Source organism: Haliaeetus leucocephalus, unplaced genomic scaffold, assembly GCF_000737465.1.
Source record: "Haliaeetus leucocephalus isolate CR32 unplaced genomic scaffold, Haliaeetus_leucocephalus-4.0 Scaffold751, whole genome shotgun sequence".
Taxonomy (NCBI): domain Eukaryota; kingdom Metazoa; phylum Chordata; class Aves; order Accipitriformes; family Accipitridae; genus Haliaeetus; species Haliaeetus leucocephalus.
Window position 1 is genome coordinate 13,461,433 of NW_010973187.1, and position 24,216 is coordinate 13,485,648.

The 24,216-nt window shown below is 47.4% G+C and overlaps 1 protein-coding gene across 1 annotated transcript in view; it reads left to right on the forward strand.

Annotated features, from left to right (window-relative positions):
- CCDC3 (coiled-coil domain containing 3) overlaps positions 1–24,216 on the forward strand; it is a 48,625-nt gene that overhangs the window by 8,866 nt on the left and 15,543 nt on the right. Inside the window, exons 2-3 of the mRNA XM_010581107.1 lie at positions 3–268; positions 1,297–1,471. Of these exons, the coding sequence (XP_010579409.1) occupies positions 3–268; positions 1,297–1,471 (441 nt within the window). The remainder of the gene's footprint in view (positions 1–2; positions 269–1,296; positions 1,472–24,216) is intronic.

Here is a 24,216-nt window from a genome sequence, read left to right on the forward strand (position 1 = left end):
TCATCGTCTACGCGCGGGTGCTGGCCCTGCACCCCGACCCTTACGGGGCTTATAACTACCTGCCTTGGCAAAGGGGCCCCCCCGGTGGTCCCCAACAAGGAGTTGGGGGGCTTTTTTATTCGGCCGAGATCGAGCTGCTGTGCGATCAAGCGTGGGGCAGCATGTTGGAGGTGCCCGCCGGCTCCCGCCTCAACCTCACCGGCCTCGGTTATTTCTCCTGCCATTCGCACACCGTCATGCAGGGCTACGCTTATTTCTTCTTCCTTCGGTAAGTCCCGGGATGGGACCGGGAAAAGGGGGGGGGGGGGGTCCCGGTGGTGGTAGTGGTGGGGTCGGTATCCCAGCTCCGGGGCATCTCCGTGGCCGGGGGCGGGGGGATGCGCTCCGTCCCGCTGCCGCCTTCCCTGCAGCGCCTTCTCCTTTTGCGCGTCCTCCCACGGTTCCATCGGGAAAAAAAACCACAAACCACAAAACAACCCAAAACCCAACAACCCAAGCCCAAATTCCTACTAGTCCAGCATTGCCGGGCAGCAGATGTACGGGGAGCTTGCTGCGGAGCAGCTCCTGGGTGCTGCTGCTGCTGCCTTCGGTTTTACGGTGGGACGGTCACGGCGCTGGAGAAGGGCCAGCGGCTGTTCGCCGAAGTTTGGCACCGGAGTTTAAAACCCATCCCCAAGTACTCTCCCGATAGCTTTCTCTCAGGGTCCCAGCCAAATCCTGACTTCGGGCTCATCGAAAGAATAAGAAAATAAACCACAATGTGGGAACAGAGCCATTGCCGTGACCTTTCAGTCCAAGAGCGCTTGCGAAATAGTACTCGTCGCTTGTTTCGAAATACTTGGTATATTCTTGTGCTGGGTGCCTAACGAAAAACAGTTTGATGCTGCCTAGTGCTCAGTCGGTGGCAGTATCTTTAAACATGTTTTACACAAGTTATTTATTGACTGCTCGAGGGAGTACTTAAACTCCCGGATCAAGGGCAAAGCGATGCAAATTCCGTAGGAACCATGGGCCAAAATACAGATTTGCCTCATCGTGGGGGTTCATTGATGTCTGCAGGGTGGCGGGAGCCTCTTAGGTCCTTACTGCTGCTGCCTGGTCCAGTCCTCTGGGGTGGAAACTGCCGTCTTGGCAACTAAGCGCCAGGAGAACTGAAAGCGGTGTGCCAGCTAAAAGTCTGTCTGTGTGACTTTGGTGGCATTTGTTGAGCCAGGCTGAAGTACGAGGGGTGACTTCTGCGGGAGGGAAAGTGCTGTTCAGCCTCACGGTGGGCTGCCCGTGCAATCTGTGTTTCAGAATGGATGAGAACTACATCCTCCTGCCGCACGGAGTCAACTTCCAGGAGGCGATTTTCCCGGACACCCAGGAGAACAGAAGGATGTTTGCCAGCCTTTTCCAGTTTTCTAACTGCTCGCAGGCGCAGCATGTCTTGAGCTTCTCCAGTGACTGGGAGATTCAGGAGGACAACCGGGTAAGGGATTTATTTGCTCTCCATTGCTTGTCTTCTAAGTGGGCACAGGTATTCCTATGTCGTTTGCAAACGTACATATATGAATGCAGAGCAGCAGGTCCCTGATTTTCCCGGTCCTTTGGTGGTATCACTGGCAAAGTAACACACTGGTGGGGAGATGTTAAACTCTGTTTTCAAAACTGACCTCTGTGCTAACTCTTTAGCTTCCCGTGGACCTGAGCAAAGCTTGGTACCAACCTGTTCGTGAGCAATAGGTTGGAAACCAGTATTGCTTGCAATCCTGTCCTACTCCACACAGGTCATTCCTGGCTTTGCTGTCTCTAGACCCCATTCTTTAATTTTGGCTGAAATGTTCAGGAGCAGAGCTTTGCTGCTTTACTTCTGTGTTCATCTCATCTAGAGAGAGCAGTGCCTGGACCTTCACAGACTGTAAGGGATTATTCTTGCCTAACTCCACATAACAGCATAAACATCTACTGAACTAATTGCCCTAAGCTGTCTTTGTAGCAGCTGGGGAAAAATAGACTGTTGAGGGCATGTTTTGTCTGAGTGATGAGGGCATGGTTCATCTGAATGATGCCGGCACCTACTTCTGAACAAGCTGAATGAAATGCCTCTTTCTGCTCTCATGGGAGGCCACAGCAAGTAGTTCACCCTCTAGGCGATCCTCCCTTAAGAAAGCACATTTTTAGTATGGAAAGTCCAACGATGCCCGTTGTTAGTGGCTTCTGAGCCCCTTTATGGAGCTGCAGTGTGTGTAATAAATGCAAGATTTTAATAAATACTTCCTTGGCAAAGAGGAGCAACCCGCAGTTATGTGTGTGCATGTTCTGGATATGCATATACATTTGCAAAAGTGGAACTTGGAGAGCTGTTTTAGTGCCAAACCTGGTTTTATGAGGCTGGTGGTTTCCACTAGTAGCCAAGAACATTTTAAGCATCTCTTTAGGTCAGGATGGACAGGACATGTGTCATCGCTTGCGTCTTCTGTGGATTCATCCAAGGCACAATATTTACATATGGCAGCAGAGGCACTGGTGGCTTGTTTAGGGGATGGATGGAGGGAACTCGGTAGCTGGCTGAGCCCTTTCCCTTTACCAGCTGGCCGACCACTGGCATACAAAGTTTGAGCTGCTGCATGGCTGTTTGGCCAGTGCCACAAACTCGCTCCTTGGGATGCCCCGTGAGTGAGTGTTTTCTCACTGCTGGTATTTTGGAGAGGGAGTGGGGAACAGTGATATTCAAATAACATATTTGGGGAAGCAGCAGGAATGGAGAAAATAAGAGAAAATGAATCATCTTACAATTAGATGGCAGAGCCGTAACCCTGGCTGGGCAGGAGGGGGGAGACGGAGAGCCCCAGTCCCAGCCCTGCCTCCTCCCTGCCAGCCCGCAGGCTCCCCAGTGCCCCAGGCAATGCATTTGGCAAGTAAAGGTGCTGCTGCTGCCAAATCCACAGGTTTTGCTCCGGGGGAGCAAAGAGGCATTGGGGGACCACCTGATCCAGCTCCCGGTGTCTGCCACTTGTGATGCCTCTGCACTGTTTATTGAGCAGCGCTGAGCTAAATGCAGGGGTTCCTGGTGGGTTGGTGCTCGCTTATGCCAGCGGTGAATCTCGCCGGTTAGCTTTAATGGAAATCACGAGGCAGAAACCCCCAGGGTAAGTTGCGGCAACCGAAAGCGTATGTATCAAAAGTGCATTTCAGCTGTTGTGCTCTTTGACCCCATGCAGCTGTGAGCAGACCAGGCGGGGATTAGAGCTGCTGGTCGCACAGACCGGGGTTGGGGGCTTTACATACTTCAACACCCACCCGTTCAGTGAATAAATTCAGCACAACTGACGGACGCTTTGTGTCCCCTTCGTAATGAAAAGTAAAAGCTTCCTCTGCACCAGTTAAAAATAGTTTGGGCTGACTGTGCTCCCATTCACCTCCTGCATCTGTGTTAGCCTGGCTCCCGGCGCCTGCGTGCCCCAGCCTCGGAAGGGGATGGCGTTTTTGGCTGCCATGGTATTAGGAATTTGTTCCCCAGCTCTTCCCAATGCAGGTGCCCATCTCCAGGGTGCAGCTTTCTTTAGTGTTTTGCTCCTCTCTTCGCCTTGTCACATTTGATGGCGACTTTCCCAACTGCCACCATGTCTGCTCACATCCCATCGCAGTGCAAACAATTTCCATTTCCAAATACGCTCGGTCGAGCTGTCCCGTGCTGGCTCCTGAGCCAAAACCTGCGGCGTGTGCCGGCTTTGTGGCACAGAAAGTGAGCATTACTCGGAGCATTACTCTTGAAGCATTTTGGAAAAGAAGCTCTTTGGGAGCCTGGAGACACCCAAGGTGGGCTTCTGTGGTGGTTTCAAGTTGTGGAGAGCTTGGAAAGAGAGGGAAGTGTCTTCTGGTGAGGCTCCCACTGCAGCGAGGAGTCAGGGGTCTCACTACCTGCTGCGTATTGACATAAATTGCTAGTTAAAATCCATCACAGATGTTTTGTGCAGTCAGAAGGAAGAGATGGAGATGCTGAGATCCTCAGAGCAGAAGGCAGCTGGGGCGAAGGTCTAGTTCCAGGAGTTAGTAGGTAAGGTCCTGCCTCTGGGCCTTGGCACAGCTGCGTGCAGGGACACCTTAAAAAGCGGATCTGTCAAAAAGCAGCGTGCCCAGCTAGGTTTGGAATAAAGGAGTGATGAAATTTCCTGTTTACAGCTGGATCCCATACTCAGAAAGATTTTTTGAATCCCTGTATTTGCTTATGGCCCTGTGCCCTACTTCTGATATATTTCTGGGGTGGACATTTTAAGGGGAGAATTCAGTGCTGGAAGCATGTGTGGTTGCAATGAATAATTCGTGTTCGCAGCTCCGGGGTGCTCAGCCAGAAGGTGAGAGAGCACTGTGATGAGTGAACGTCTTTTGCCTCATGTAATGCTGCTCCCAGGGAGAGGTCCCTTCTGCAGGGTGTGCCTGAGCCAGCTGCGGAGGAGGGGACCCAAAGGTGACCGCTGAAATTCTGTCCTCCCGCTTGCCCTCCTCTCTCTGCAGTGCTCCTTGCCAGCAGGCAGCCTTGTCCCAATGGGTGAAATGAGGAAAACTCTGAGAGCTCCTTCTCCTCCTCCTCCCAGCAAAATGTGATGATGCAAAAGAGAGCAAAGAGATGTGCAGGAATTTCTCAATGCACTGGGATGCGCCACTTGCCTCTTTTATTGCGGGAAAACCCTTTTAATTTTCGGAAAGCCCCATGGCTCACGGTGAAAGGCGGCCAGACCCAAGGCACATCTCGTTGGGGATGTACATTCCTCATACTGGGCCTGCTGCCGTGGCTGGAAGCTAATTCCAGCTGCGTTTTTAAGCCCCTTGCCATCTGGGCTGAGGGTCAGACGCTGCTTTCCGTAGTTTTCCAATAACCCCACAGTCTCATAAATTCACTCAGGTGCTTGTTCTGGCCACTCTGGAGAGCAACAGTAGCTCCAGCTGTCGTTTCTTTAGGCACTTGCATTTTGGCTTCCACATTTGCAGAGGCAGTAATTAATTGGGCTCCATCCTGACTTTTCTCACAGCCCCTTGGTGATGTTTGCAGACCTCCTGCTTTACTCTGGCTTGCTGTCGCAGCGGTTTCCGCAAGGTTGTTGCTAAAACCCCGAGTTCCCACCAGGCTTGGGGTTGGAGCTGGGTTTGTAACAAGTGGCAGCAACTTCTTGCAGAGCGAGGGGCCAGTTCTTTCAGCATGTTGCAGGTACCTGGGTCCCAGGTTTGGCCCAGTCCCAGAGCTGATGTTGGTGGAGATAATAACACAGGAATGCTCCTTTTTCCTTTCGTAGTTACAGTTTTAGTCAATTCTTCCCACCCTCTGCCCCTGGGAGAAATGCAATTTTTGCCTATCCAAGGAATCTTGCAGTCACAGCAGTTTCTTTTAATAAGGTGCTTCTATTAAAGAAAGGAACAATTAAGAAGTTATAAAAAACTAATTAAAATTCTTAAAAGCTCCATGTTTTTACCCAAGTCTCATGTTGACCCCCTGAGGGAAGACCCACAGACGTATCAAAGAGTTTGTAAAGTCTGACAGCCTCCTAACGCGGGCATGCCAGGCTGTCCTGTGCCAGCTGGTGTGCGGTCTCCGGGTCACCCCTGCCTTGGGAATCCACCCCAGACATCCCTTTTCCTTTACCCCCTGCTTCCCGCAGCACCCTTAAAACTGCTCACAAACCCCTGCGTGCCACCCAGTTATTCTCCGGTGCAGCCATCGGTGCTGGTGTTTCATTACTGATATTTTCAGGGAGCAGCCTTGCGACCTTTTCTTGCTCAAAAGGAGTCCAAGGGGTCAGACTTTTTTTTGGGAGATAGGGATGAGCATTCAGCCATGCAGCCAGGATCCTCCTCCAAGGATGGAGACGGGAGAATGGGAAAATCCCGAAGGCCCAGAGAGCATCCATATATGCCAATGCCTCTTTCTCACGACAATTTTTTGTCATGGCTAAGTGATAAATGACACTTTCCTACATGTAGGGGGTTAATTTCTGTTTGCTCAAGCTGGGAGGTGGGAATCGTCCCTGTGGTTTCCCCCCTCTTGCAGTGCCTGCTGCTAAGCCTGGGGGTGATGTAGTGGGCTGGGATTGAAATCTTGCTCCCCTGCAGAGTTTTACCATTTTAGTGCAAATCTAGAGGCTGTAATTTCTCCTGACTTGGCCTTCTGCAGGATGCTGCCATCTCGTAAATAAGACCTCGTTGCCCTGTCAGAACACGTGAGATTACACCAAAGTGATTCAAGGTCTGGTGATAATAAGGTCTATAGAAGCATCTGACAGCGCTTGTCATTATTTATTATTCCGAGGGGTTTTAACTCCTGGTTTTGTCAACAGGTTGATAGGGAAACGTGGTCTTTTGGCTTCCGTTCCAGCTTGCTGTGAGCTGCAGAGGTGATAACAACCTGGGGCTGTGCGGTGCTTCTTTTACAGGGCACCTTCCTCCCCTTTTTTCATGCAGGAGAGTTGCAAAATGACCCCATGTGCATCAGAATGAGGGAATTAACAGTGGCGTGTCAAACCGATTGTGAGCAACTGTGAGAGCACTAGCACTGTGATAAAACCCATGGAAATTAAGGAGTCCAATAACTTCAATTAAGCCTGGCGAGACTGCAGGGGGAGATTACATCTTTTATTAAGACTTTCTCCCTACATTGCCTTTCCTCGTCTCAAGCATCAGAGCCACAACCACGCTGTTACTTCAATTGATTTAGATGAACGAACTTGCCTTCTGAGAGACGTCTAGAGATTTATCTGGATAATAATAAAGCTTTTATGAGAGTAGGCAGCATCCCAGATAAAAAGCAAGGTAATTAGTGGGTTAGCAGGGCAATCTACAAATATCTGCTTAGCATCTTTGGGCCTGTGTCCTCTTCTCCGGTGGCACTTTGGCAGCTGTAACAACCTGATGACCTGATTAGGACACCTGCAAGGCTTTGGAGCAGCTGAAAAGGGAGCCGGATAGGAAAAGCAATGTAATTGCATAAATGGCCTTGCCACTATTATGCAAAGCAAAAATTAAATTAAATGGCATTCTTCCTCTGCGGAAGTAGGGGAAATAGTTTCAGAACTATTTGTTTTAGCAATGGCTGTGGGCATGAACTGGGAGCCGCTGGGTCGGATCATTCCCTGAACCCATCTGTGGGCACATTTGTGCTGAGCAGCACATTTGCTCAGCAATGGTCGCAGCCTGTCTCTTCCCTGATGCTCTCAACCAGGCGGATGATAGTGGGTCTCACTCAGTGACGCTTCACAGGACCGCGAGGGCTTAAATCACAGAGAAATAGCTGCTTACACGAAAGCTCTTTGGGCTCCCAGAGGAGGGTTTTCTCACGTGACATTTGCTGTGGGGACCTGTTTTGTTCCATCTCCCCAGGCAACATGCCCCCAGAGAGGGGAAAAGAAGAAGGAAGGTTGGGGAAGTCCCCATAATTTTTCTGACTGCCTTGATTTTGAGTCTGGGCAGTGATTAAATAGTATCATGGCTAGATACCTGTTGGAGAGCTCTTCCTGCTGTGGCTGAGGTGGACATCGGTGATGCTGAAGGTGACTCTGCTATGTGAATTATGCAAAGCCTGGCCATTAGAAAAAAAAACTGGTAACTGTAATGGATTTTAGCTGAAATTTCATCCGTGGTATCTACTGAGATAAAATGAAAAAGCAATTTGTTTTATCTCTTTCAGAAGTTAACAACTTCTGCTCTTGAGGAGTTCCCTCTCCGCTCCAAGTGCTGGGAGATGAATTGCAGGACTGGAAAATGCTGATTGTGGAGTCCAATGCCAGCAGTTTTAGGGGAAGGACTGGTCTGGAGAAGAGAAGGCAGCAGCCTGGCTTGGTTAAGACAGTTTTCTTTAATTCCCATGTACTGGCCTTTTGTGTTTGCTCGTGGCATGAGCCACATAAAGGATCCACCCTTCTCTGTCCTAAGTCACTAGGGAAGTAGAAAATATTCTCAGTTCAAAACACTGCTATGTGGCATGGGTAGGGGAAAAAGACCTCAAAACAGATGAAAGTAAGGTCCAATATCTAGAGGTCTGAAAATCTTGTTTTACATTCCGTTTCCTGCCCCGTCATTTGTTAGAAGAGTTTTTGCTCCCTTAGCCTAACAGCATGATAGAAAGTGTACATCGCTTCTGGGTTGTTTTAATAGTGATTTACAGCGCTTTTGTTTTCTTCGCAGAAACCCACCCAGAGCAAACCCCTCCCTGGGATCTGTGTTTAATTTGAATACATGTAAGCAATATTAGATGAAATGGAGAATTGCTGACAAGTGTCTGAGATGAGGGGACACCATGAGACAGTTGATACATTTGGGTAACATCCCCGAGAGTCTTTTGGCATAGAAATAGCATTGGCTCATTTCCAAATCTTCCCACCCAAGTGTGGTAGGGGATGCTTAGAGGTCTGATTGGCACCTCCCTATCAGTTTTCTGTCTCCCCATGTGCACACAGGCTGCTAAAATACAGAATAAAAGATCACAAAGGAGTACACAATAGTCTTATCCACAGGATGTTTCCATTGCATATGGTCTTTATCATGTTCATAGCACCCAGAACGTGCTCTGAGTGCTCCCCAGGAGAAAAATGGGGAAATTTCTCTGTTTTTAGGGTGTCTCTTAGAGGTACCTCATTTCTGTGTCAGGAGGCAGGTTGGCTGACTGCCTTATACAATGCCGGAGGGATGACCTGAGGTAGCACGGGAGCCTTGAATTTGATATCGATTGTGAACAGTCTGAATTTGGGGTTGAATAAGGAGCTTTTCCCCACTCATCTGAACTCTTGCCTCCACTAGCAGCCATGACCGGTGGGGAGCTGCCAAGTGAGGCCCCCAGTTAGCACCCTCCTGGTACTAACATGGGTGCAGGACAAGGTGAGGGGAGTCCCAAATCAGTGTCCCAGCTCCTGGTGAATGAGTCTGGACCAACGTGCTCTCTATCAAGCAATGCAGATTACTCCAGAGCACAGCTCTCTCTGACTATGTCTCAGGCACATCCAAGTACATGATATCCTTAAAAATATCTGGTTTCCAGCCTGCTGAGCAAGGAAATGCCTAGACAGCCATGGGTATGTGTGTTTATGTACACGGCTGCCTCCTTGAAGGGCAAAACAGCAATCCTTCCAGGAACTGGCAATGAATGAAGACCCACATGGCTCCAGGCTGCTTTTAATTATCCAGAGCCACACTTTAAAGAAGTTCTGCCAAATGCACTAAATCATTCTGGATTTTATGGCATGAGGCTATCTGCTGCCGTACATGAACTTGGTAGTAAGCAGGCATCTGAAATGGGCCCCAGGACACCTTTTTGACTCTCCATCTGGCTTCTTCCACCGCCACAGGGGTGAGGAACTGCTGGTGGCCACAGAGGTGGCTGGTGGTGGTGGCCTGAGCTCTGCACATTGACAGACACAAGGATGGGGCTGAAGGGACCCCGTTGTCCCTCCTGTGTTTCAGATCCTAGAGAGGATCCTCTCAGGCTGCCTAGAGAGGTGCTGTGCCCTTGGGGTTTCCAGCCCAGAGGCGGTTGAAAGACCTGTGGTGGTGCTGCCGAGCACAAATCCTGCCACAGTGCTTGCTTACCTGGACAAAAATTTTTTTGAAAGCCCTTAACCACTGGCTCTTAGCCAAGGGCCAAGGCAATGTGTTTCCCAGTCATGTTGGAAAGATGCAGCTTTGGGGCTAACTCCATAGTGTGCAGCACAGGTAGGATGCTGCTGCTGTTGTCTCAGGGTAGGTAGGAGAGACGGGACTTTCAACGGGCTGGTCACATTCTCTCTGTGTTGAGACAGAAGTGGCCGACGTGGGAGCTACCTCCCTCTGGGGAGGGCAGTGGAAAGTTTGAAGCTACCTGAGCATCCACATGTGAAGGTGGGCTGGGAATTGTAGAACTGTAATGAGAGGTGGACCTCTCGTCCATACCCTCTGGAGATGACACTGTCATGGGAAAAGTAGCAACAAGAAGACATGAGGAGGCCGACTTCGGTCCCTTGTCTCCTCTGTGTGTGAGGGATTTGGTGGTTCCTCTGCTTTTTTGCCCTGCCCTCCTGTTCACAGCCTCCCCAGGTGAGAGAGGACATCCCACCGCACATAGACCGAGAAGGGTGAAAGCACTGGCTGGCAAGGGGAGGCATCTGGGGGGGACCTGGACAGTTACTGGAGCTGGGAAATGAAGTGGTGCAGGGCAACATGTGCTTGAAAGCGCTTGTGTCCACGGCCAAATCACCTTCCTTGACACAGGTTCCTGTACTCAGTGTGCTCCCCCAGGTATCTGGGACCTGGCCTCCAAGGAGAAGGGTTGAGGCTGGTGTTCTTGTAAAGTGGATGTATCATCTTACTAATCCAAGGCAAAACAAAATGGGCAATCCAAAGAAGCAGATCGTGGGTGTTTTTTGATCCAGTCATGCTTATTATTCATTACTTGTGCCATGATTTTTCAACCTTAGAGAGTGGAGGTACAGACTTAGCCTGAGAGCTACTGGAAGATGCTCAGATATGACTCCTGGCACCCCACTTGCAGTAACCCACTGGGACTCTTTCAGTGCTTTTGTTTGGGTTGGGAACAGGAGGGGGAAGCAAACATCTGAGGTGGGCGCACCTGGCTCTTCACCTGCTTGGATTCTCTTAGACCTTGGTTTGGGCCAGCTTTTTTGGGAATACATTCAGAGTGCGTCTCAGACAAGTTTTCTGGACCAAGAGCAGCCAAAATGCATGAGGGAGGTCCCCAAATTTCGTGTTGTTCAGTCCAATTATGGGAGCCACCAAGCTCCTCTGTAAATCTGCAAGTCTGTAGATGTGTTAGGTGTTTGTGTGTGTGCAAATCCATGCTTTGTGTCAGTCAGCAGTTGGGAAGGATGATTCACGTGGACCCGCAGTCCTGGGCCAGGATCTGTCCTTGATGCACATGCTGCTCCTACAGGCGCTGTGGGCAGATCTGGTCCTAGTTGCTGGCCCTAGTCGACCTTGAATCCAGGGAAAAGTCTTTTCTTCCCACTTCCTTCTCTCTCCTGACCCACCTGTGAGACAGATACAGAAAAAGATGGAGCAAAACGTTTATTAAAATCAACAGCCACCAAAATCCAGCTGGCAGCTGGCAGACAGGACACCTGTAATGCTGCCTGTAACTGGATCAGCCATTGTGGCTTGAAGGAAGATGAGGTCTTTCAATTTGGGACATATTTTCTCCCAGCCTGTGCATTTTGACATTTATTTTCACAAACGGCAAGCCACGTTGGCTCCAAGGCAGCGGTAGTTCGAAACCGTAATGGAAGCTGCAGATGGAGCCTTTTAAAGCCCGTCCTGCCTCCACCAGCCAAGTGCCTTTCCAAATTCCCCCGGAGAAGTGTCCTTGCCCTGTTGTGCTCAGCCAGGAGCGGCCACGCAGTGCCAGGCTTGGCTTCGTCCCCAGCCCTGGAAGCATGCAGCCCCTTGCAGCAGCTAATGGGAGGTGACAAACCAGAGCGGCCGGTTTTGGGGGACTGGGAGTATGAGGTTTTGGTGTGACCAATTGCAGCTGGTTGCTGCTCAAATCGTTGCAGGTGCCTCTGGCAGCTGAGTGAGTGACTACCTCCTTTTGCTGCCACAGTTTGTGGGGGTTTTTTTTGGAAGAACGCTGCTACAACTGTTAGTCCAGTTATCTGTAAAATGAGTGACGGTAGGGAAAAATATACTGAGGGAGAAGCAAGTTTCCATGACACTGTATAATGCAAAAAGGAAATAATATGGCTAGAAAGCCAGGTCTGAATTTCTGCCCAAAAAAGTTAAGAGAAAGCAAGCAAAAAAATATTTCCTGAGATCTGAAAGCACTTAATGGACTTATTCTGCAGTATTTTTGCATTTCCTAGATCAGTGGGCAACCAGCAGAAGTACTAGCTACTGCAAGGGGGAATGTCAGTGCAGTTTTTTGTATTGAGACAAGATGTGGGACAAAAATCCAAGCTAGTACCTACATGCTGTCATCCTCAAAATGACTCATCTTTACCACCATGCAGAGTAGCAGAACTATTCCCATTCTGCAGATGGTAAAAGCGAGGCAGATGTATTAGGCTCTGTAGCCCAGTCCAGTGGAGACAATTCTCTTTCTTTGACCCAGGATTTATCCCCACTGGGATTAGAAACAACTGCCTGAACACTTTTTCTGCCTGTAAACTTATTTGTCTAAATCCTGTGCCCTTCCCGTTCCCCCTCCATGACTTCCAGCCTTCTTGCACTGGCAGTGCCGTACTTTGAGTAAGGAGATATGTTCAGATGGGTGACACATGAGCAACTGGGGTTTTGTTGTTTGTTCAAACCAAAGCATGTTGGTGGTATGAAGTCTGGCTTCCTTCTTCAGGTTGATGGTGACACGTATCCTCTTCATTGCCTCAAAATGCAGTGAGTTTATCACCTCCATTTGTCTTCACTGTATACCCATTTCAGAGAACATTCATTTATTTGGCTTGCTTTTTGTCTTTCCAGAGCCTTTAGACAGGGTCTGAACACAATTATGTACTTCTGGATGTTTTTGATTATATTTTTTATTGTGGAAAAAATTCAGTTAGTTGCCTAAAACTGGATGGTAGTCAGGGAGAGAAAGGAAGGAAAGTCAAAGTGGAGGAACAGCTTGTACTGACATTGGCTGAGGACAGCAATACAAAATCAGATGCTGTAAGTCCCCATTTCCATTACATGGGGAAAGAAGTCCTGTTTCAGAGCCTTTGAAGTGTAAACATAGCAGCCACATCTGCTCAAAATCCTCCATTTTGCTGCAGAACAGGAAAGCTCTTTTCCACCTTAAAAGCATCATCTTGGGATGTGGAAGAGCAACAGTGGCCATGGGGGACCTCTGCCAGATGCCAGCCCATGCTTTAAAAGAGCTCTGAGGTCTCAGATAGGTGGGAGAGATTTTATTCATGGTCTACACAAGATGCCTTAAAGTGAGAATCTCTGTGTATGTGGCTTATCTGTGGGAAGAAAACAGGCACCTTATTCTTGGTCTGTAAGTACCTCTGTTGGGGAGGTATCTGTAGGTAGAGACAAAGAAAAAATAACAGATGTAAATGAGAGAAAATTTTCAAAAACCATAGAAATAGGAAATGAGGAAATAATCCACCGAAATTTGTAGGCAACTGATGTAGTGAAATCTCCATCATTTACAAGGCTTGGGTCAAGCTGGGAAATTGTGATGGTTCTCGTAGTCAGAAGACATTCTCCTTTTGCTGCCTGCCTCTGAAGGAAGATCCATCGCACGGGCTATGACATGGCTCTGGGAGTGACTGTATAGGCTTTTGGAGTGCTCTGTCCCTGTCCACTTCTTATTCCACAAACTGGATGGCTGTCGTGACAGTAGTGACTTGCTCCCTCTGGAGAGGGTTTAGATCTCCCACGCTGGGGCTGAGCAGCTCCAGCAGGTACCAGATAGCATCCAAAGCCCACCTCCATCATATGGATTCAAAAAGACAATCTGGAGGTGAATTTTTCTAAAAATCACTTGCAAGGTCCTTGGGCCCTTCAGACAGCTACAGCCATGCTGGACATGAATGCTGATGTTCGGAAAAACCCATGGATTGGAAACGAACGGTTTTAACACGACCCCAGGGAAGGCTTGTTACTACCATCCGTGATTGGGTTTCTGCCCTTTTACATGTTTTAGGCTCAGGCATGTTTCGTCTGAGTACAGTGAACACTTGATGATCTGTCCCTTGAAATCCTGATTGAGCCTGTATTTATTTTTGTAAGTCTTGATTTCAAAAGGCAGGGGAACAGATATGGTTCTTGGTTCTTTTCCCAAAGGTGTGGAACTGTAGATTAAATGTATCCTGGAAATAATATTTTATGCTCAAATCTTTCCTGCTGCAATAAAAATGGCTCAAAACCACATCCAGTAACAGAACCCTCCTATACTTAACACATGTCTAGAAGCAGCTGAAATACTGCTGGGAAATGTCCTGGTGCTTCCAAGTCAGTGGCACTCTGGAGCCGCTGGAACGTATCCCACTCCTTATGGACAGTCATTGCTCCAGAAACGCATTACAGATGTTGAGGATGTGAAGGAGTGTGTTCCTTCCATCACAGCATCAGGACAGAGAAGGGCTAAAACCAAAATCCCAGACTGGAGGCAACCCTGAGGCATTTGCTTGCCTGTTCTGTGTCTGGACTTCAGGATCGACCTCTGGTTCCTGCTCATTGTCAGAAATGTCTGAAATGGGAGAAGCCTCCTGTGGTCCCTGCTAACGAAGTGCTGTTTATCACGCTCCGGTAGTTGCATTTGCTGTGGTATTTACAGCATTTCCTATGTTTCGAAATGGAGAGATCTCAGGCTAGCCCAGGGCTAATTGTGTACTCTAACCTGCTCCTAAGCTCACATATATCTTTAAACATTGACATACACATTGGCAGTGTCCAGGGTCAGTCTCAACCCCACAGCTACCACGCTGGGAATGTGGCTATTCCAGTGGTGATGTTTGCTCTCAGTATTTATCAGGGGCAGTATCTTGTCCCTTCCTTTACAGATCCTAGGAGATTTTCTTTTTTTTTCCTTTTTTTTTTATATCTTGGAAAGATGCAGGCAGTCCTTATGGGCAGCAGTACAGGCAGCTTGTCCAGGTCCCTCTGGATGGCGTCCAGGGCCCTCTGGATGGCATCCCGTCCCTCAGGCGTGTCAACCACACCACTCAGCTTGGTGTCATCTGCAAACTTCCTGAGGGTGCACTCAATCCCACTATGTCATTGATGAAGATATTAAACAGTACTGATCCCAATACGGACCCCTGAGGGACACCACTTGTCACCGATCTCCATCTGGACATTGAGCCATGGACCGCTACCCTCTGGCTGTGACCATCCAACCATTTCCTCATCCACCAAACAGTCCACTCATCAAATCCCTATCTCTCCAATTTAGAGAGAAGGATGTTGTGGGGGACCCTGTCAAGGGCCTTACAGAAGTCCAGATAGACAACATCCATAGCTCTTCCCTTGTCCACTGATGTCATCACTCCATCACAGAAGGCCACAAGGCTGGTCAGGCAGGACTTGCCCCTGGTGAAGCCATGCTGGCTGTCTCCAGTCACCTCCCTGTCCTCCATGTGCCTTAGCAGAGCTTCTAGGGGGATCTGTTCCGTAATCTTCCCAGGCACAGAGGTGAGGCTGACAAGTCAGTAGTTCCGAGGGTCCTCCTTTCTACCCTTCTTAAAAATGGGTGCAATGTTTCCCTTTTTCCAGCCACCAGGGACTTCACCTGACTGCCATGCCATTTCAAATATCATGGAGAGTGGCTTGGCAACTACATCAGCCAATCCCTCAGGACTCTGGTGTGCATCTCGTCAGATCCCATAGACTTATGTATATTCAGGTTCCTCAGGTGGACATGAACCTGATCTTCTCTTACAGTGGGAGGGACTTTGCTCCTCCAGTCCCTGTCTTGTGGTCTGTCCACTTGAGAGGTGTGGGAAGAGAGATTGCCAGTGAAGACTGAGGCAAAAAAGTTGTTGACTACCTTAATGTTCTCCTTATCTGTTGTTACCAGTTTGCCAGTCTTGTTCATCGGGGTGGGGGGTATGCTTTCTTTGACCTTCCTTTTCTCGCTGAGATATATGTAGAAACCCTTCTTCTTATTCTTTGTATCCCTTGCCAAGTTCATCTCCAGCAGTGCCTTGGCCTTCCTGACCCCATCGCTACACAACCGGGCATCATCGCTATACTCTTCCCAGGATACTTGTCCGTCCTTCCACAGCCTTTGCATTTCCTTCTTGCCCTTTAGTTTGACCAGCAGGTCTCAACTCAGCCATGCCAGTCTCTTGCCTTCCTTTCCTGATTTCTTACACCTGGGGATTGAGAGCTCTTGTGCTCTATGGAAAGCATCCTTAAAGATCTACCAGGTCTGTTCTGCTCCCTTGTCCCTCAGGACAGTTTCCCAGGGGGTCCTATTGACTATCCCTCGTTCTCATGGGGGACTTCAACTTACCAGATGTCTGCTGGAAATACAATACAGTGGAGATGAAACATTCCAAGACATTCCTGGACTGTGTGGAAGATAACTTCCCGAACCAGCTGGTGAGTGAGCCAACAGGGGAGGGCACCCCACTGGACGTGTTGTTCAGGAACAGAGAAGGACTGGTGGGTGATGTGATGGTTGGAGGCTGTCTTGGGCATAGCGATCACAAAATGATAGTGGGTTTGATTCTTGGAGAAGTAAGGAGGGGGGATCAGCAGAACTGCTACCTTGGACTGCCAGAGGGCAAACTTTGGCCTGTTTAGGAGATTGGTTGACAGAGTTCCTTGGGAGTCAGTCCTGAAGGGCAAAGGGGTCCAGGAAGGCTGGACATTCTTCAAGAAGGAAATCTTAAAGGTGCATGAGCAGGCTGTCCCCTTGTGCCAAAAGATGAGCCGGTGGGGAAGACCAGCCTGGCTGAATAGAGAGCTTTGGCTGGAACTTGGAAAAAAAAGGAGAGTTTATGACCTTTGGAAGAATGGGCAGGCAACTCAGGAGGGCTACAAGAATGTCATGAGGTAATGCAGGGAGAAAATTAGAAGGGCCAAATGCGAACTAGAACTTAATCTTGCTACTGACATAAAAGACAGTAAAAAATGTTTCTATAAATACATCAGCAACAAAAGGAGGGCTAAAGAGAATCTCCATGTTTTATTGCATGCATGGGGGAAACATAGTGACAAAGGATGAGGAAAAGGCTGAGGTACTTAATGCCTTCTTTGCCTCAGTCTTTAATATTAAGACCAGTTGTTCTCTGGGTACCCAGTCCCCTGAGCTGGAAGACAGGGATGGGGAGCAGAATGAAGCCCCCACAATCCAAGGGGAAATGGTTAGTGACCTGCTACACCACTTAGACACACACAAGTCTATGGGGCCAGATAGGATCCACCCAAGGGTACTGAGGGAGCTGGCAGAAGTGCTCACCAAGCCACTTTCTATCATTTACCAGCAGTCCTGGCTAACTGGGGAGGTCCCGGTTGACTGGAGGTGCTTAGGGACATGGTTATGTCTAAGTCCTTGAAGAGCTGGAATTTTGCTTTCCTAAAATCAGTGTCCTGACTTTGCTCTTCACCTGACCCATAACCCTCAGGACTGCAAAATCCACCAGTGCATGATGACTGCAGCCCAGGCTGCCTCTAATCTTGACGTCACCAATTAGCTCACTTGCATTGGTGACCAACAGATCCAGTATTGCATCCCCTCTGGTAAGGCTGTCTATTACCTGGCCTAAGAAGTTATCCTCAATGCATTCCAGGAGTCTCCTGGACTCCAGCAGTCAGACTGAGATACTGACCTTTATAGGAGCAGTTCAACTGCCTGTTGCCATTTTTGTTGCCAGAGGGGATCTGAGAGATAGGGCACAAGACCAGCAACAGCAAGAAACCTGCTGGTCGTCACTGAAACATCACCTTCTCCAATGGCAGCTGGAGCCCACAGGGGCATTTCAGGTGTCACAGGGTGGGCAGCTGAATCACACTTAATTTTATTTGATTATGAGAATTGCCTTTTAAATATGAGAATTGCCAACAGAAATACTGCTTGCAGAAACATTTGAGAAAACAGAGCTATGTGATACCAGCATCATGTCCTCTGCTTTGCAGCACTGATGCTTTCTCCAGGCATAAATTGATACTGAAGTGACAGGTTAATGAATGTGCATCTTGTGGCACATAAAACATAGTGGGGGGTCAGTCCAAATATTGGGACTGGTTTGTCCCGTGACCCGAGTTGTGATTGCAGTGTCAGCTGCATTTGGTATTCCTGACTTCTCTAGAGCAGCACAGTGATTTGGAAATCCATGCCCAGTGCAATATATGAGTTGAAAGAGCTCCTGTGTTGCACCCAGTGGTGAGGGTAGGCCTGCAAATAACTGGTTTCAGATTCTGCTTGCCTCTTGGGTGAAGACAATATATTAATGTTGCAGAAACAGATCTCATTGGAGCTCACATTGTGGTCTGGCCTTAGCCCCATATGAACTTATTAGCATCTAAAAGGGACTGATGTGATCCTGGACCATTTATGCTGCAACACCTTGACCATGACTATAGCTGTGTCTCACTGTCTACTTTTCCTGGATATAGCAGTTCTGGGCTTAGATTCAGTGGATTCTGGAAAAGTCCAGCACTTGAAACAACCACTGCAGCCTGCCTGAGGTCCTCCTTCCATATCTGTTGCTGTGTGGAGCAGGTGGCTTGAATTTGGCTGGAGCTTATGATGCATTTTGGAGTCTTTATCTTCTAGCTTATAAAGCCTTTTGGATAAGATTTGCTGAATGCATGTAAGACATTGAGTTTTATTTTGTGGATTTAAATCCAATCTTCTAAATTGCTTTAAAGTAATTCCTTGTGTTTTGAAATTCCAAAACCCCTGGCCCCCCTTTTTTAAATGCTTGTGGTCAATTACAGGCTGATTTAGGAAATGGTGCAAAATGTGTAAATGAAACTAAAAGCATTTCTCAAAATGGTGTTAGGAAAAGAAAAAAAAAAAAAGAGGACACATATGTTATCAATACTCTATCAAAAGGGAACAATGTCTCTGACCATAGAAAGCCTTAGACTCCAAAGCTTGCAGTAACAACTGGAATAAGCTTTCTAATCCAGGCAACATTGTTGGAACCATTATGTAAGACGACCTTTTACATGGGGCTCTTTGAATTACTTCAACATTGATTTTAGGGCTTTTTCTATTTGGTCGCCAAGTATACACTCTAGATGGGACTCTGAAGGTATTTTTTCCATGCATTTTATGTATAAATATTCTGGTTTGGGATTGGCTTCTTGGTTGGGTTTTTTTAAGTAGTAGTTGAAAGGAGTTAGGGAGCTTGTCTACTTCAGCATTGCTCCCAAAATGTGAGGAAAGACTGAATTTCATTGCATACAAGGCTTTAAAGTGCTGCAGCCAAGAGCAGAGTGGGGTATAGGAGTCCTTTTGATAGACGCTTCAATATCAGAAGCCCTGACTTGGTGCAAGATAGCGGTCTTCGGAGGAAAAAGTGGAGAATACAACAGAAGATAAGACTAGGAAACCAATTTTCTTAAAATCATTCTCAAAAGCTTCCATCAGGCGAAATGTGTGCAAGTTTCTTCAGTTAATATCCTTAAGCCGAGCAAAGTCAGCTTCCAAGCAGTCCATGAGATGAGTTTGTTAGGAAGGCAGAGAGCAAAAAATGATTTTTGCTTCATGCTAATGGGGTGACTTTAGTGACCTGTAAGGGATTTTCACAGACCCTGTTGGGTCGTGCAAGTGGTTGCCCCCACCACATCTCTGAGGAGGTGGGAGCTCCCTTCCAGCACCTGTCCCAGCCTTGTCTTCTAAAATTGGCAATAAACTATTTCCCATTGATGGCAAAGAAGAAGGAAGCAAGGAGGAAGGACACGAAGTCTGTGGATCAAGAAGAACAAGTATGATGTGAAAATCAGGTTGCCTATGTTTGGCGCCTGTACTTGGTCAGTGGTGACCCAGGGGAATACCAGGCATAGGTGAGATTCAGAGCTGAAATGGTCCTTGCCACCTGCCTGGCTGTGAAACAGCTGAAATAAACCACTTGCACTAGTTTTTTTCACATACAGTAAAAGACTGCCAGCATTCCCCCCTGCCCCTCCAAGACCCACAGCATACCAATAGATATCTAAACGAGGTATCCGGGGAAGAGTGTAAGAAGAGGGTAATGATATATGGTGGTTCCTGCTGATGCTCTCCCAGCCTCCAGTGTTTACAAGTGAAGGACTCTCTGTGGTGAAGTAATTTCCATATATTTAGTTGTTTCTATATAGTCAGTGACTTTCAGTAGATTTATATTCCATGAAGCTGTCCAGCCTCCTCTTGAGAATCACCACTTTTTGATTGCCGTGAGCCTGGTTCCTACTATATCATTTGATACCCCAGTTCTCCTGCTGGGAGACGCTGTCAGTCTCTATGTACTCCCTCTACGGCACTCATGATTCTGTAGACCTCTATCCTATATCCTCTCATAGCACAGGACTCAAGGTTACAAACCGCTCGATGTCTGAACCTTAAAGAAGGTTGTTTCTGTCCTATCCTGGATGGGAATCAGCTACCACAAATGCTCTGCGATGCAAGTCCATGAGAAAACAGGGAGTAAAGCCCCTTCCCTGACTGTCTGGGACCTCCCACTGCTATTGCCACAGGGAAATTTCAAAGTTTTGCCTAGACCGCTGGAAGTGCCAACAGGGAAAGCAAATATTTGTGTGTAAGACTTAACCCCAAAAAGATTAAGTGCAGATGGATGTCAATAGTGCCAGCAACCTGCGAGAGAAAGTGAAAACTGAGAAGGACGTGAAAAGAGAACATGGTGTGGAAAAAAAAAAAAAAAAAGAAAGAATAAAATGCAAAAGAGATCAGAAGCAAATCAGGGAAAAGGAAAATTTCAGCAGGGCTTTTTGCTTTCCCAGAGAAGGGCAGCATTAAGACCAGCAAGGGGAGCACTGCAGCAGGGGCTCATCAGTGTTAGCAGCTTGGGAGGCTCCAAGGGTGAGCGTGAAGTAGGGAGGGGGAGGGAATATCAGCGTGAGGGATGCAGCTTGGTGGGATGCTACATGTACAGTAGATGCCCGTGGAAACTGGGAAGGGTCCTGGAGGTGATGAATATCTTGCACGGCCTTTAGTTCCCACCTCTTCAGCTCTGGAACTCAATTGCTAGCCAGGGAAATGGTGATCCGTGGGAAGAGGTTTGGTTTTGTGAAGCTTGGCCCATGTTCTGTGGGAGGAGAGCCATGCAGTTTGGAAAGTGTCCATCTCAGGAAAATCATAAGTGGTAGGGCTGTCTAGACTAGTCAGGAAGGCGTGAACAAATAACCAGGGGAAAATAGAAGAAGAAAAGAAAGCATGATTCCTCACCTAGAATTAAATTAAGATGTCAGGAAAAAAATGAATCAAAGCTTCAAAGGATGCAAACAGAAGACGCTCTTAACTGACTTTATTCTAATGCTGTGAACCTGGTTAACAAGGAGGGGAAGTTAGACATGCCCGTCGTTGGACTTACATGCCGCTGCTGGAAGCAGGTGGGGAGATGTGTGATAGGAATGTTACAATTAATTATTATAAATCTCTTCATAACAACTGTGTGGGCAGCATGCAGGTGTGTGTGAGGACCTTGGCAGCCTGACAAAAATGTAATTATCGGTTTTGGAGTTAGCGGCGATACAGAAGCAAATGCTCTTCGGTGCTTCGTCGATCAGCAAAGTGCTAATTAGCGATTGCTAGAGGCCACCGTGTTTCTCTGGAGAGGAAAGTATTACCTCCTTAAACACCTGGATGTGGCGTGGGTGGGAGCATGGAGGGAGGCATGACTTACCTGGGAGACTGCAATTACAGAGAGGATTTCCTGACTCGGAAACCAAACCAGAACTGTTCTGCCTTAAATCTTTTTTTTTTTGACCTGCAACTGCAAATTGGTAGCAATATACATCCATATAACCCAACTTAAATATGATGGGTTTTTAAAGTGAAGTAGATCATTAATCTTTAGTTCTCCAGGGGTCATGACAGACCTCCCTGTCACTAAAAAAGGGGTTGGATCTTTTTTCTAGGAAAGATATGCATCTGCTGAGGTCATTTGGTGAGCGTAAGGGATGACTTTCAACAATTTTATACAGGAAGTCAGATCTAATCTGGTTTAAACAGAACTGATTCTTGTTGCCCTTGTTGCCCCATACCGGACCTGAGCTTTCAGCATATAATTTTCTAGTTTGGCTAACAGAAAACATGGGGTTTGGGGCTAGATGCCATGTACTGGAGAATTCAGTGTCCTTGCCTCAAAGTCCACCATTAGGGATTTTTGTCCTTGTGGGCCACAGGAAACATTGTACAGCCATGATTACAAGGACATCTCAACCACAGGAGTGAACAAGAAGCAGCCCTGAAAGCAAGGTCAGAAGCTGTCCAAGACACCATTTTACCAAGCTCGACTATAGCTGAAGAAAAAGCATTGAGAAAAGGGTGAGAAAAAGCATTGCCGTATGGAGGCTGTCTTCTCAAATCACTTCAGAACAGGAGCCTTTTAAAGTTCCCCATCAAATGCAGTAAAACACGCTGTAGAGCAGCTTTAAAAACAGGGAGAAGGCAAGGGCTGATACAACTCCATCACAGCAGTGACAGCCAAGTAGTGCTTCTCAGGCCTGTGTTCCTTTAAAAATGTGCACTGAGCCCTTTTGCACTCTTAGTGCTGTTTGCTGAAGTATTAAGGAAATGGGAAAGCCTCCAGAAAACTGGTTCAACTCAGCTGACACCGTGAAGTTTAAAAAAGGAGCAGGAAAGAGACTGAGGACTGCAGCACGCTGGTGACCTACCACCGGCTGAGGACACGGGGATGCATCACGCAGCCCCGTGCTCGGAGGTGTCTGGCAGCTGTTGAAAGGGAGGTTGGAATAACGTCTGCTCACAGCAGCTACGGGGGATTTTGGGGGTCCTGATGGAAATAGGGAGAAGGATTTTTGAGGTAGCCTTCAGGAAGCTTTTGACTCTGCTGAGGAGCAAGAGCACCCCATAACACCACATTGCCCTTGAAGACATGGAAAATCTGTAACAGTGAATTGATTGTAATTTGTTAGAGCTGAGCAGAGCTGTGTCCTCTTCCTCTGAAATTCTGCAAGCCTCACAGATGCTGTGTGTGAATTATTTGTGTGCTGTAATGCCTGTAGTGGTTTAATGCATAACACACATGCAGGATGAAGATTAAGGAGTGCCCATCTGTTGTTGCTACAGACATGCTTTGTCATGGCCATTACTGTTTCTCAACCAGGATTTTTGAAGTCCAGGCAACCCACATCTGCATCCACTGTGTCACCATCCAAGATTCAAAGCTCAGCTCAGAACTGATTAGGTTTAACTGCATATAACCCCTTCTTGTGATTTAACTTCGAGAGTAGCTGATACTAGAAGATATTTACCTATCTTTTCAGGTAATGTAGAGTTTATTACAGGATCCCTCCCTTTTCCTCTTCCCTTGTATGTGGTTTTGTGTAGACCTCATGAACTATGAGTCATATGTACAAAAATAAAGTAATAAATGAGTTTGAAATCTGAAACCACTTTCAGAATTTTTTGGATGAAAGTGGGATTGTTAGTTTAGGGTATTGGTCTACTTTGATAAGCAATAGAGGTGGAACATTGCTGTGTGAGCTCTTCTTTCACCACCATCTGGAGTAGACTTGGGTTTGGGGTTGGCCAAACAAAGAGGCAAAAGGCTGTCTGCAAGCCCAAGGAGGAGCCTGAACTTTGGGGTTCAGCCCAGTAATTGAATCAACTGGTGTTTATGTTGGATTATCCCTATAATTTTCTTGTGTCTTGATTATTGTTACGTATACATCAGTTTTATTCTAGTTGTTTGAAAAGACCTTTGAATAACTAAGCTTTGAGATGCCTGGGAAATATTCCTTCAGCAATCAAAGGCATACACAAAGATGTGGCATGCATTTTCCATAGTCTTCACTAAATTTGAGTATTCAAATTAGTGACCTAAGACATGATTTTACACCTACCCGGCAATGATACCACTGACTTCAAAAGGCAGACGTAAGCTGACATGTGACTTTTGGACAAATGGCAGTTTCTTTAGCTGCTATCGCATTACTTTTGATCTCTTTTCTGTCACCTTATCCAAATTGCTACCCGGTCACGTCAGCAAGTGTTAGACTCATTGCCTTGAGTCTATAGCAGAGCATCTCCTGTGACATGTTACTCCCTGTCCCCTCGCACAAAGCAAAAGGTCAGGCCAAACTCCATTTTTTGACATTTTTTGGTAGATCTGAACATCTGTGGCTTTTACTGAATTCAGTCCAGCTTTAGCCTCATGTTGTACCTGAAAATCATGTTCTTGTCGTGTCTGAGGGACTCACTTCACTACTGGAGCATCAAAACAATTTTTAGCTGGCTTTAAGGTGTGGACAGTCATTAGCAGAGCTGGGATGCAATATGGGGATCCTCATATCTACTCACTTCTTCTTGCTTCTAGACATCTGCCTTCCTTCATACATAACTCTGAAACCACTTTCCCTGTCTCTTTGCCTACATTTCATGTGTGGTATTTTGGGGAGAGCTTATTACAGCCAAGCTCAAGCGTAGCCAGCACTTAGTTACAAGTGAAAACATATAATGAACGTCTGTCTTTCATTAGGATCTTTCCAGAAGGCATTAAAACACAGCCAAGGTGGCTTCACAGGCTCTGCATTCTCCCAGCACTTGTTGGTTCAACTGTTCTTAAAAAATGTGGGAGTTTGGGAGAGCGTGGATGTCAGCACCAGTAAGGATTTGCAGTG